General features: G+C 37.4%; 1 protein-coding gene across 12 annotated transcripts in view; it reads left to right on the forward strand.

Annotated features, from left to right (window-relative positions):
* UTRN (utrophin) overlaps window positions 1–14,504 on the forward strand; it is a 367,525-nt gene that overhangs the window by 279,548 nt on the left and 73,473 nt on the right. For 9 of the 12 annotated variants that reach the window (XM_061991642.1, XM_061991648.1, XM_061991649.1 and 6 more), the window contains 3 exons: window positions 9,450–9,721; window positions 12,060–12,206; window positions 13,613–13,691. In XM_061991642.1, the coding sequence (XP_061847626.1) occupies window positions 9,450–9,721; window positions 12,060–12,206; window positions 13,613–13,691 (498 nt within the window). The remainder of the gene's footprint in view (window positions 1–9,449; window positions 9,722–12,059; window positions 12,207–13,612; window positions 13,692–14,504) is intronic. The other 3 variants (XM_061991644.1, XM_061991654.1, XM_061991647.1) reach the window with 1 other exon arrangement.

Below are 14,504 nucleotides of genomic sequence, written 5' to 3' on the forward strand. Positions count from 1 at the left end.
AAAATAAATACTTACTGATTCAGTAGTGGACAACAAACAGAAACATTAAAACTGCAGCTTTTCTCCCTTCTTTCTCAGGCTCAATTTGACTCCATCATTCCTGTCTTCTTCCCCTCTTGTTCTGACTGTAGGTGATGCTCAGACTCTTCAAAAGGGCAGTGAGTGGTGTGAGATGGTGGGAAGGTGATGAGTCCATGGTCAGTGTAGTAGTTTCTCTCTGCTGATCCTTTCTTCTCACCTCTTTACTCTGCCCCAGCTTGGACTGTCCATGGGAAATACCTGCCCTGGCATGGAGTGCAGCTTCTCCTCCTACTTTGGTGTTCTCTCTGCTTTTACTCCTTTTTGTTCCCTTCCCCTTCCTCTCTTGTGTTTTCTGCTGTTTCTTAGATACACTTTCCCTGAGGTGCCACCAGCATGGCTGAAGGCCTCAGCTGTGCCCTTTGGTGGGTTGGCTGGAATGGACTGTCCTTGACATGGGACAGTCCTGGCCTCTGCTCACATAGGACCCAGTGTGGACTCTGCTGTAAGCAAGGAGCACCTGTACCCTGAGCAACGAAGTTCCATTTTCTGTAGATTAATAGGCTTTCAGGACAGAAAGCATCTTTGAATCATCTACTCTGATCTCTTATATATCATAAGCCATTCAATTTCACCCAGGATTCAATCCAGTAAATATTTTCTGACAAGTAATGCCACCAACCTCCAGAAGGCTGCATCTCTAAATTTGAAGACTTTGGGATACAATTTTTCTTCTGATTAACCATTTTCAGTGAAGGCTGTGGCCTTCAATGAAGACAAGCTTACGTTTGCTTTTACAATATTTATTTTCTTATTTTATTATTTGTTGTGGGGTTTTTTTGGTCAGCCTCTTGTTCACTGGTATTCTCTGCAGTAGATTAAAGTTAATTTGTTAATTTTTTTAACTTTAGTGAAGTACACTAAAGGAGAAGGTGAGTGGTTTTGGGTTCTAACCTGACAGTCTGTCTCAAAATATTGTTAAGCAGTAGACAGTACTATATGGTCATGATTTGAACATGTTTTTTCTGTAATACAAATGGCAAAAGCTTTTAAAAAAAAATAAAGCATAACCTGATTAATTGAAAAACAAGTGTTTCTTAGGAGATTTAGGAGAAAATTGAGAATAATTTTTAAACTTGTCTGACTGAGACAGATTTTAAGGACTTGTGCATACATATGTTCATTATTCTATCCAAAGACAATCTTTGTTATAGGATTCCTTATGACCTATTTTTGACTATAATGTTCTTGTTAATTTTAAACATATCACAAGAATGTAAAAATCAGGTTATGAGCAAGCATGGGCCTTCTGCTTCCTGTGTCTGCCTCCTTCTGTACCATGTAGTAACTGACACATTCTAACACAGTTCTTCAGCTTCCAGGAACTTCCTTCTAAGTTACTTTTATCTCCCATCTGTCTTCTGATTGTGTTGTAGTGTTTCTATAGAAAGGCCCTACGGAGCTGGAGCTTTTGAGTAGCTTTAGCACCTGATTGGAACTGATTGATAAACCAGCAGGCCAGGTGCTGAATTTTATAGATAGACAGGATAAGGAAGTTAGAAGTGTTCATATTTTAAACTTTGTTCTCACTTGTCCATGGCACAGGAGAAAACTGAAATCTAAAGAAGTTAACTATAATTCTCTATGGGGTAGTTACAGCTGGCTTCTTAGATCCCTGTTCTGTTAGTAAGGTTACAAGCCATGAGAAACACAGAAAAAAAAAAGCAGAATAATAATTTCTGTCTGTAGGGTTCCATGAACTAATGATATGATTTTACTGAAATTTTGTCCCTAAAATTCCACTGATTCAAGGAGAGAGGGAAGATCATTTTTTTTAGAAGATAACATAAACTAACATCCTATCAGATTGCCACAGACCACTACACTGATTCTCACTGCAATAGTGAATGTGCTGAGGAGCTTTGCAGTATTGTTGAAGTACTTTAGTAGCTTCTAGTTTTCTTACAGCCATCAGATTTCTAGATTTGACAGCTGCTATTTGATAGCAAAGATTGTGGTGATAAACATATCATTTCAAATTAAATATTTACCATCTGTTATGTCCTTCTAATTAAAAGTGTAGAAACACTCATAAATCACATCTGTGTTCTAAGAGAAATATATAAATAGATATCAGTGAATTATATGTATATATTTTATTTAAACTTGTAGACACACAACATATACTCCTGTTTCAGACACAAAGGTTGAACTGCATTGCTTCCTACTGCTTTGCACATTCAGGTAAATTCTCTTTTGAATTTTTTCCACTTAGCAAAGCAGATCTCACTGTAAATAATCAATTTACTCTTTTCTAATGTATATAGAAGGCAGCATTTGTATTCCCAACCACTTGTTGCCTGTCCACTAGCTATGACACACCACTGGAATGTTTTTTTTGTTCTCTGCTATGCAGCTGTATTAAGTCTTGAGTATGAAGACTAGCATAAGTATTTAGGAGAATGAAGAAGGTATGGCCCACTGGAGATCACTGGAATCACGCCCAGGAACTACTTACACTATTTTAAACATTGATGCCTCTGTTTTAGTTGTAAGTCATTCACCTGTGACTTTTAAGAGTTTCTTTATAAGATTAGAGAAATGTGCAATTACCCATGAGAGAATCTCAAACTGAGTAGCTCTCTCCTTTTAAATAGATCTCTTAGTCATCCTACAAGTTTTATTGACTTGTGTACAGACTTGAAATTCTTCTTTTGTGCCTGCTTGGAGTCATATTAGTAAAGTTCAAGGAATTTGTTTCCATTCATTATGTGGTGCAGAGTGCAAGCTTATAGTTTTAAACCTGAATTTTTAACAGCTGAGTATTGGAAACAAGCTGAACTGAGGCCATAGTGATTATTTTTATTATTGTTTTAACCATGAGGACCTCAGGATATAAGCAGTTATATTCATTGTTGATCCATGTGCTCTGTTACGGCCCAGTTTTATCTGAAATACAGGATGCTTCCCAGATGGAAGCCACATTATTGAACATTAGCTTATTGCTTTATTTTAAAGATTCCAGAAACCAGTAGAGCTTTGTCTGCAAGAGAATTCTCAGTTACGCTGCTAGCAATGCAGATGGCTGATGAATGTTAAAGGTTAGAATATTATTTGAAAAAGCATTCCTTTTTTACATTCTAGAGCAAACATAGCTTAAAACCATTGTGTAAATGAGCCTCAAGAAAGCAAATTGCCAAGTGCAGAATATTGAAGCGTATGGAGGAGAAAACAGGCTGAGGAAATTGGCTTAGAAGGGCCAAAGTTCAGATGTTCAGATGGATGTTTTCAGGTCCTGTGTTGTTATAGAACGCCGTCAAGTCAGAGAGCTCGGTCTTTTTTGCTACCTGACTTGTTTTTATTTTCTGGTTTTTTATATTGTTTTAGAATAAAATACATGCCTTTGTTCTGTTTGGAAATGGTGTTAGGGGATGTACATCTGTCTCCTACAGCCTTGCTGAGGCACTACCTGCCATATGTGCTGTGCTAGGAAAAAAAAATTGTTATTGATCACTTGAAGAAATATAAGGCCTGTTACAATCTACAGTTGCAGTGCTTTGGAAAGAAACATAAGATGAATTCCTTGCTTACCTAGAGAAACTGTGAAACAGTGGTGGTAGCCTTCTCTCCATTAGTATTCTTCCTTCAGCAGGAATTGAAAAATGACATAGTAGCTTGGTGATGGTGTAACAGTACCATTATGTTTTCTCTGTTTTTGTGACAAGACCAGGCTAAAACTGCATTTGTATCTTTTCATGTTCCTGGAACAACATAAACGTTGGGTTTCAATTGTGAACTTGATTTGGATCACACTATTTATTACAAAATGGTGGCTTATTTTAAGTGGAAAGTATTGTATGTGTTTTTAGTATATTGACACTCGTTATATATTGACTGGTTATATTGCAGTAGTTCACAGGATTGCTGAAATCTTTAGTTTTCTGGAGATGGATGTGGTGGGATGACTTAATTATCTCTTAACTAGAAGCTATATTTTCGTTGTTTTCTCCTTCTATGTGTTCCCCATGAGCACCCACTGGGAAATATCAAGAACCATTGTCAAAGAATATGTGTATTTGCCAGCATTGTTCTAATTTTTCTTTATCAGAAGTCCTTTCTAGAAGTATTCAGTGTACGTGAGCTTAACAGCTTTCATTTTCTTTGCTTTCGCAATTCTGTCTTCTACAGCTCAAAGGTAATTTGTCTTTTATCCTGTAGAGACTTTCCTTATTCACTCTTTAATTATCCTTTTCTGGTTGAAGAACTTTCAGTTTTGATAGAAAAAGACCTAAATGGGCAATGATGAAAATGTCTGTACTTTTTCTTTGTTTTAACCGGATATGCAATAAGATATGTGAATAGGAGAAAAAGGTGACATATTGTATTACACCTGCAGGGTTGGGTGCTTGCAGTCTGTCTAATTGCTGCATTTCCACATAATCTAGTGACTGCTTATTCCTTAAAGATCCTGTTCCCATCACATCATAACTAAGTTTTTTTTTGTCCAGAATGTTAGAAACTTGGAGAATCCTTTAGCTGGAGTTATGCTAAAGGCTTCATCATGCAATGATAGCACTGCTTGTGATTCCTGTTTAGGCGTTTGACAGTGTACTATTGTGTCTGTTCAAATGCCATGACAGTTTTCATAATGGTTACAGTACTGTATATCCATTGTTTTCTGCTGCAAAGGTTGATTGAACCAAGGAAGAGACAACACTTGTCATAACAGGAGAGGGAGGGGACATGAAACCACGTCCAGTTCTAGTATATTTTATTAATATAGCAAAAGTAAAAGGATATTAATGTAGTTGTGGCAAGATAGAAACAGATCACTAGTTCAAGTCCATGTTGTTAGGATCATGCACAATTGTTTAGAATCAGAACTACTAGGGCAGGAATAGCTTAAGAGATCTAAAATATTTTCTTAAGCAAGAAGAATTTTCTTCTCTGATAACTTTTCTAAGTATTCTCTGTATATGTAAGCATTTAAGAAAGCTGCAAAGTTCAGGCTTGAAAATTCTCCATGGCAGAGACACAGGAAAGGTGTTGGTCCTTTCGTTGCTTTGTTTGTGACCAGAAAAAATGTTTAGTAAAATCATGGGCTTTTTCCACTACAGGAGCATACTCCTCTTTTCTGCTCTTTCTTCATGAATGCAAGGTCAGTTAATACCTTTCCTCTCTGGAAAGCAGATGGTCTAGTTAATATAGCCTTTTTTTACCTTCTGAGCAGCTGCTGAGTGGAGATAATGTTATAAGTACCATGTAAAAACAAAAAAAAAAAAAAAAAGAAAAGAAAAAAGCAAACCCAAGAAACCCCCAAAACCATAAGAGATAAAAAAAATAAAAGCTGATCATAGAGAAGCGGGAGCAAGAGAGCAACACTACAGTGTTTTTTCTCAGCTAAAAGGAACTGTGTGCCAGTGTGTGTAATGACAAGACCTGTGAAATAAATTTCAGACTCAGAGAAGAAAATTCTCACCGTTCAGAGATATTTTTTTTAAATGTCTACCATTCTATGCTATGAAACCAGTATGTTGGAGACTTTGTTATCTGCTTGGAAAAAAAATAGTGTGTTTATTAGTATTAAGCTTGTTTTTTGTGATAGAAAACATTAAGTTGTGCAAGTTCTGTTTCCTTCTTAAAGAAATTGATGCTGAATAGTTTTGTAGCTCATATAAACAGATATTTTGCTTTATTTCCCTGGTAAATGTCTTTTTAGGGCAACTTTACAAGCACTTCCAAGACTTTTGTAAAGTAAAGCAATCTTGTAATAAATTAAGTTTTCAAATAAAATATGACAGGTACTCTTGAACAATGACACTGGTTTGACAAATGGTCTTAAAACACGTTTCAGTTTTTAGTCCTGTTGGGATATTTGTGTTAGTCCAGTCAATCTGGAATATTTTCCTTCTCACAGTATATGAGCATTGTGTCATGAGTAAAGCTGCCTTATTGTAGCTGCTCAGGCAAAGTCAGATTGCTGTTCCCATCATCTATTCTGATTTATTGCTACAGCCACTTTTTTCATATTGCTTATACTGGAACAAGAAGCAGTCATCAAATCTCTTGTATCAGTACCATTATGGACAACCAATAAGTTTTGCAAGATTTTTTGGCTGCTATTAAAGCTTATCCAATGACTGATCATTTCAAATGGCCTGCTAATAATCTGGTTTAGAACTTCCAACTTTCTACTCTTTCATGCAGAATTAGTAAGGTTTTGCTCTGATAACAGGTAAGGATGATGCAAGGTCATAATGTTGGATAAAAATGGCATGTTGTAGCTTTGCATAGATGAAACTCTACTGGTTATAATGTCCCCTGTATTCATACGTTCGAAATGCCACCAAAGGAGTCTTCCTCCACTGGCTCTGCAATATTCTGTCCCCTTTCAATGAAGCTCAGTGTTCCTTTTCCCTATGTAAAGTGTTCCAACTTTAGGTGCTCCCTTAATCCTCATTTGAAGTCCTTCAGCTTTTACAACTGAGGCCTGATTGTCCTCAATCTATAGTTGTATCATAGGATACCTCAGCCTATGAGATACCTTATTATATTAAACTCTGCCACAAGGTGCACCTTGCCTGCATGCTGCAGTTTAGCTTGGCTTCCAGATTTTTCAGAGTCTCTTTGTTACTGGATTGTAGTGGAGTCTCATTTATTCATCAGTGGTGTGTTGTTATCTTAATTGTGAATAGTTCCAAAATTACTTCCAGTGATGACTTCTTTGATATCCTTACGTAGCTTTATTTTTTTATTTAAAACAGGTTTTATGTGAAAGAGGGTTTTGCTTAGAACTTAAGCTTTGTTTCCTTTTTCAAAAATACTTTGCAAAACTTGGAATAAAGGCAATCTCAGACCTGCATTGTCCTATGAGGTAGTTTATTCTACTGTGAATTGCTGGAATTCCAGAGCCACAGTACAATTTATCACAGCATATCATTGTTCTTCATCTTTATTCTGGTCTGTCAGTATTGCAAATTGTGGGCTACTGCCCTGACTTCATATCCCAGAGCTACATACATAATTTATATCCCTTCACATCTAGTTAAGCATTGCAAGTTTTTGTCACAACTGTTTCACTCCAAATTCCTCTTCTGAAAATACCTGCTTGCCGTTGCAGTATCCCTAAGCTTAGCTAGCCTCTGCCTGCAAAGAACGTTAGCAGTGCTCTCATCTGATAGCTTATAGCAAGTCACTGGAATATCTAGATAAGCCAAAGCTTTATTTTATCCTCTCAACTCCCCTCTTTAAGTGGCTTTGTGTTTTTTAAAAAGAGTTTTTCCAATTCTAGAGGTCAAAACATGCTCTGCAACTCACAGCCTAGCTATTTGTCTCCCTTCTTTCGTGATGTTGACTCTTGTTGATCGCCCTTCCCTCCTCTCGTTCTCCTTTGGTTATGTTTTTTGCTCCTGTGTAACCACTTCTTGGCAAGATGCCTATGAGCTTTTGGACAACACTTGATCTTTTAGCAGCATCTTGTCTCCCCTACAACTACCAATGAAAATTCTAAATGTGCAGTGTGAGTTGGTTGATATGGTATTTTTTTCCCTCAGGTGACACCTGGATTGTTGATTGTTGCCGAATACTCTTTTAATATTTGTAGTCTAGTGTCAAGTTTTGGAAAAAAAAACCCTTTTCAAAAAATAAACAAATATGTGGAATCGATGGACAGAAACTGTTTGGGATCCAAAACTCTCCCTGTTACTTTTACATCTGGGCAAAAATATGCCTGCGTTTCTCAGGAAAAAAAAAATGAAGATATTCTGATGATTTATTTTGTATTCACTACGTACAGTATGCTCTCCTTTATTGAATGCTATTGAACAATAATTGACTCACCAGAAGCATAAGAAAACTTTTGCAACTATGAAACCATAACAGTGCATTTACATTGGCAGTCATCTAGCCTTTGAAAAGTAAAAAGCTTCCTCCCTCCAATTTTTTGTACGTTCTTTTCTCATCCTTCTCCCCCAAGTTTGCAACTCCAAACTTAGAATGATTTTAAAGATAGTATACCAGGAAATGCAAGACTGGATGTCTCATTTCACTTCTGACAAAAATGGTGCTTTCATCTTTGCATGATTGTGTATAATTTATTCATAGACAACACTTGAATTTTAATCACTAGAATACTGTGATAAACTTTTTCCAAGGGCTTTGTATAGGAGTGAATAGGAGGCCAATCAGCTTAGTTTTGGCGTGTGCCATGTCTCTCCCTCTTCTTTTGTTCTCTGGTGTCTGCATTATATTATTCCATCTGATTTCTTCTCTGCCTGCAGAAACAGCAAGGCTGTTACATAGTAGGGCAATCCTCAGAGACTGGCTTTGTTATTACTGAAGAAACCCTTCTCTAGTGAAGGAATATCTGTGACTTTTTTCATCAAGACCTTTCTGAGCAGTAGACAGCAAGACCTGCTGGGGATGTCTTAGGATTTTCTTTTTAGCTTTCTGATTGTCTGCATCTTTGTAAGTCTCAAATTGAAGACCCAGGAAATGCAACATGTTCTCCAGTTGATGTGCTACTGGAGTGGTTTCCAGAAATCATCTATTGTAGAGAAGAGATAAGCCACCAGCTGACTTGGTTTTTGTGTCAGAGGGCTGAAGAATGTCTGTGGTTTGGAGTTCTGTCTGATATTTCACAGACTTAGCAGGGATTGGGATTTTAAATATAACCAATTTACTGTACTGTCTCCCATGATTATGTCCTGAGATTTGTATGTGTATCTACTCTGGCTTTGCCTGTTCAGTGTCAGCTGGTCTTTGTGAACATTAATGGGATTTCTGTGGTTTCTTGGGATTTAGACATGTAAGCCTGAAGTTTACAAGAAACATCGCACTAAGCCTGGCTCCAGTCAACAGGTTCATTGGACATTTTTAGATTTGCAAAACTTACTTAAACCAAACTTTTAGAACTTCAGTGTTTACACAGAAAAATGGATGTATTGCTGCAGAACCACTCACCACATGGTACTCGGTACACCTTGGGTTTTGCTAGTGAAAAGGAAGAGAAGAGAAATCGTGGTAGTGGCAACTGATCCAGGAACAAAGCCCTGGTGGTGTTCTTTCTACAGATTCTCTTGCAATTTCCAGTAGGGAAGAATGATTTTCTTTTTTTTCTTTTTCTTTTCTTCCCTCCTCCTGTGCTTTCAAAAGTAACAAAACAGCAGTAAGCTCCCTTTGCTTTGCAGATATAATACATGGAAGTCGGAAATAATTTCCTGCCTTCTGATCAAGCTTTATTTTGTCACTAGGTGCAATTAAGGTTTATTTCAGTTATGGCAAGATGGACTTCCTACTACCTTGTACTTGCTGAAATAAATTATCAGTTGCTATTGGATTTACTATCTTGAGCATGCACCTCAGGAGCACTATCTGTAAAACTAGACATGAATAAAAGAAGAAATAAACATTATAACTTTTCTTTCCCTCAGCAGAGTTGACCCCTGAGGAGAAAGCCATGAGGATTGCCAAAGCTATGCGTAAACAGTCATCAGAGGTAAAAGAGAAATGGGAGAACCTAAATGCCAGTGCCAATATCTGGCAGAAACAGGTGGACAAAGCATTAGAAAAACTGAAAGACCTACAGTGTGCCATGGATGATCTTGATGCTGACTTGAAGGAGGCTGAAAATGTGAGGAATGGCTGGAAACCTGTGGGAGACTTGCTCATAGATTCATTATCAGATCACATTGAGAAAACTACAGTAAGTATAGAACTCTTAGGGAAATATTTAACCTGTGTGAGAGTCAGACCTCTTCATTCTACTACCCATAGTCACATTAGATATGTATACTTGATACTGTATACCTAAATTCTTATGTACAATTTAAAATACTCTATAAAGACTAGATTTGAGGTCTCAAAGTCTGGTGCCATGTCATATTTACTGTCAGCTGTGATTGCATAAGCATGTGTGATCAGCAAGCTTGCAGGTGTGTGCAGAATATAACATTCATTCAATTTTAAAAAACAATGTTCTAGTATTTAAATATTTTACTCCTGGAAAGACTGACTAAATCCATAGTTAGGCCACAGATGTGTTTGGAGCTTTGCCCAGGCACTGGAGTGTGGGTGAGTTGAGCCAGTCAGCATCCTAGTGGTTGGCAGTAGGCTTGCCATCTTTATGATGAGCTGTCAGATCTGTTTGGCCATCATATATAGCTTTCTTATTAGAAAAATATTTATTGAGACCTTTGTCAGCTGTAGAGAAGCATATACATAGTTTTAGTTTTTGTTCCTTAACTTTCACAAACTTCTCACATCTGTTTCAGCTTGTGTGAGTGAAATTTTGTGTTTGCTTTTAGTTTAGCCTGGCTTCTCTTCAGGATTGTTTTGAAGTGAAAAACACGTGACCGTATAATGTTCTCATGAGCACAGCAGATTTTGCATCCAGGATTTCAAGCCACCCATGCAGGGCTCAGCACCCCAAGAGATGGCTACTTGTGATGAGTAGTAGTCATCCCCTTCTTTGCTGCATGGGTCGGGTAGGGACCCAGTAATTCAGAGCTTTCCAAAGAAGGAATGCGTTCTAATAACTAACATTGCCTAGGAAAGATGAATGGATACAACACAGTGCTTGGGGCAGTGCCTGAATATGAGGGATTCTAGGAGAATGTATGGATATACCTGTGTAGGCAAAGAAAATAACCGTTTCAGGAAAATTTAGCAGTTACCACAAAACTTCTGTTTCACAAACACACTTTTCAGTTTTTAAGTTCAAGAATGAGTAGGGCAAAACATTAGAGGACCCTGGGGTCATTTACGTGACCATCCATGTCATCAGCATGGGGTAGTGATGACAGAAGAATGAAGGCTGATGAGCTGCAACTGATTTTCTGCAAATATTCTATATATACACAGCCAGTGAACTCATATGGAATCAACACAGGGCGGCATTATATCACATATATCAGTGTAAGCATCCTCATTCTCCAAATTTTGTTGTTACTTTCATGTTTAATGGAACCAAAATCTTTAAAACAATGGCAAAGTTGATTTATATTCAGACTGCTGCTTGTTTGAGAAGAGTAATGCATCTCCTAGTCCCCCTCTTACATTTTGATATAGACACTAAAGCAAACAAGAAGATACTGATGCTGAAGAGCTCCTTGTTCTCATGTTAAGAAGTGACTTGTCATATCTTAGTGGCTTTCTGCATAAAGAAAAGCAGAGCAAAGCCTTTTAGATCTTCATTGCTGTGAAAAAACTGAAACATCTGCTGAAGTAATAGGGACCTGCTGGCTGTCCAGGAGCCAAGCATCTCTTTCATGACAGCAGGTTCCTTTCTGTTCCTGATGAGAGAGATTTTGAAGGGAGGTAAATAATTTAATTGTCCAGATAAAATATTTTTCCAGTTGTTTTTGGCTTGCTTCATGATGTTTAATCAAGATGTTTATAGGATTGAACAAGGAACTGCTTGCAGCAAGAAAGACATTTGGTGCATCTTTTCAACTGTAACTAAAACTTGCATCAGTTTTGCCTTAGTACTGTATTTAGTTCCATTTGATTTGATAAACCTTTTTCTTTTAATCATTGTAATAGTTTTATTCTACAGTTCTAATCAAGTAAAACATTGTACTCCTTTTCCTTAGAAGATACATTCTGTCATGCTTTGCTAATTCAATAATAGTTTTTAAATTGAATTTTTGTCAGCTGCTCAATATTGGAAAGCTGTAGTTACTGAACACGTTTTTCTTTTTATTAAGAACACGTAAACAGACTGTATATGGCTGAAGTTAAAGATACAGCATTGCATATTTCATTTGGGAAGAAAAACTCTAAAGCCATATGGTACCACTAAAAAAATTGTTTTAGGGGTCTAACTTGGATATGAACATAGATTTCGTACCGTGTTTCTCTAAAGATGGATATGAAGGAGTTAATATGAATATTGAAGTGAATGAACTTTGTTGGAGAACAGAGTTGCTTACAACTGTTTTAAGTGGCCTTGTTGGGCAAGTCAAGACCTTGTTGAATTTGCAGTGGCTTTTGTGCTGCTCGGATGTCTGATGAATGTAGATGAACACTTTTTACTCTTGTAGGCTTTTAGAGAAGAAATTGCTCCCATCAACTTGAAAGTTAAAACAGTGAATGATTTGTCCAGTCAGCTGTCTCCACTTGACCTTTATCCATCACTAAAGATGTCTCGTCAACTGGATGATCTTAATATGCGGTGGAAACTTTTACAGGTATTCTTCTCAATGTGTCCAGTAGGTATGGGGAAAGGGATGCTTCTCACTCTCTTTTGTTCTCTTAAAAGATGCATTATTACCATTGATGATTATTTTTATCTTTAAGGTGTTACTCTAGTGGTACGAAAACAACAAAGAGAGCGGTCTTCCCTTCTGTAGCTTGACCAAAAGCTTTTCCTTTCAAGCTGTCTCAGCAATTTACTCACTCAGGGACTGCATTAACCTCTGGAGACTAGTGGGAATTATTGCTGTTGTAGATTTTTTTTTTTAATGTCTCGTAGCTGTATTTTTACCACACAAATCATAATTACTGAAAACTCATGCACGTATTTCTGTTGTCGTTCCAACTCGTGTTAGAAATGATTTATTTTCATTTTGAATGTTAAGTTTCTGCAGGGAGTTTCATGTAAAGTAACTTAAGTATTAGTAGAACTATAACAAGATGTGATCAGTAGCACATTTAGCATTATGAAACAGGAGATATTCTGTGAGAAAAGTTCATATTGCTCAGTTATCATTGTGCATAAATAGTCTGATAAAGGTAAATCAATACACCTGATTACAGTTCAGACTCATGAACAGTTTCATAATGAATGATTTAATGAAGTCTTTTGCATCAGTAAAAGGTTCATTCATCAATTTTTGCACTTTCTGACTCTTTTCTTTGGTGGGAGATACTTATTGTGAGTCAGCTGCTATTCGTTTCTTTACCTGACTTCTAAGGGTGATACTAAGTGTCTGAAAGAATTGGGGGAAGGATGGAGCTGAGGGTAGCGGGCTGGATTTTCAAAACCTGGGCATCAGTTTCTGAGCTAGTAGTTTTGAATCAGTCACTTTTGAATGACAGATCTGTTGTAGTGTCATATCAAGACTTCAGTGGGTTTGATTTTCTGCTCTGCCTCCCCCTCCTTCCCCCCACAGTTTGTCCTCTCAATTTGAGTTAGCCAAGAAGCCAAGATGCTGGATGTATTAGTATAGTTTCTGTTAATAAACCAGGGAGGAGTCCTGTCAGCCAGTGAAGCAATGACTTCCAGAATAGTTCCAAGATGGAAGGGTATCTGTGAGATCAATACAATCAGAGACCTGCTGACTATGGAAATTTGGACAACAGAAGAGTTGGGAGGAGGCCAGATTTCAGAGTCTGGTGATAGTCACCATGAAACTGTTGTTGTTCGTTATTATCTGCAGTACTCATGTAAGAACACTGCAAGATGTGAACGTGACTTTCATCAAACCAGTAAAAGAAAAAAAGTAGCCTTAAATAGCTGGATATCAAATAATTGCCATGACACACAAACAACTTAAAAACACTTAACTAAAAATGGATGTGAGCAGTGTTTTTATTATCATGGTGGTGATGTTGCAAAGTAAATTCAATGTAAATTTTGTGTATGTGTGTGTAGGTGTCCGTAGAGGATCGTCTTAAACAGTTACAAGAGGCACACCGAGATTTTGGACCTGCATCACAGCACTTCCTTTCCAGTAAGTTCTTTGAATTAATAGACACATGTGAGATGAGAACTGTCTCAAACACTAACTGATCTTTACTCCAGATTTCCTTATAACTTAAGGAAGAGGAAGTTCCTCTTCTTTGTAAGGAAGAAGTTCCTCTACTATGTTATATGCCTTCCTATTTTGTAGGGATGTTCTATCTTCCTAACTCCACTGACATTCTCACTGCAATATCTTTCTGGCTTATGATTGCACCACTGGTTGCATTACTCTTTGTCCTCTTTTTGCTACAAGGTCTGGCCTACAGTTGTTCTAGAATCATTGTGTCAATAACCACATCTTCCCATCCCTTACTACCTCTTTCCTCAGTTTCCTTTGTCTTCCGCACTTGCTAGGATGCCACAAAGGAAGACCTACTTGAATTCTTTTTCTAATATCAAAGGCTTTAGGTTATACATTCCTGTAACCTCAAATAAAGGGATGGGGAAAGCAAACCTACATCACTTCCTTGAGACCCATCCTTGCATCTGATTTTTTTAGATACATAAGCATACAATGTCCTTTATGCTAAAAGGGCAAAAGCAGGTTCTTTTGCTCCCTTGTTCTCATTTGACATACTCATTGGAGATAGATTGTGATAGCAAGATCCATGTTGACTTTCTGACAGTCTAGCCCATCTGCCATCATCAGAGTTCATAGTACAAAGTGTTAACTCAATCAGCTCTCTGTTTATCTTTAATATCAATAAAAAAGATACAATTACTGCAGACTATGCAATGCCTTATCAGCATGCCTCTGCCTTGCTTAGGGCATCTTCTCCATGTTTAAGGGGAGCTTTGGTTT

This window comes from Colius striatus, chromosome 2, assembly GCF_028858725.1.
Source record: "Colius striatus isolate bColStr4 chromosome 2, bColStr4.1.hap1, whole genome shotgun sequence".
In the NCBI taxonomy this organism is placed as follows: Eukaryota; Metazoa; Chordata; class Aves; order Coliiformes; family Coliidae; genus Colius; species Colius striatus.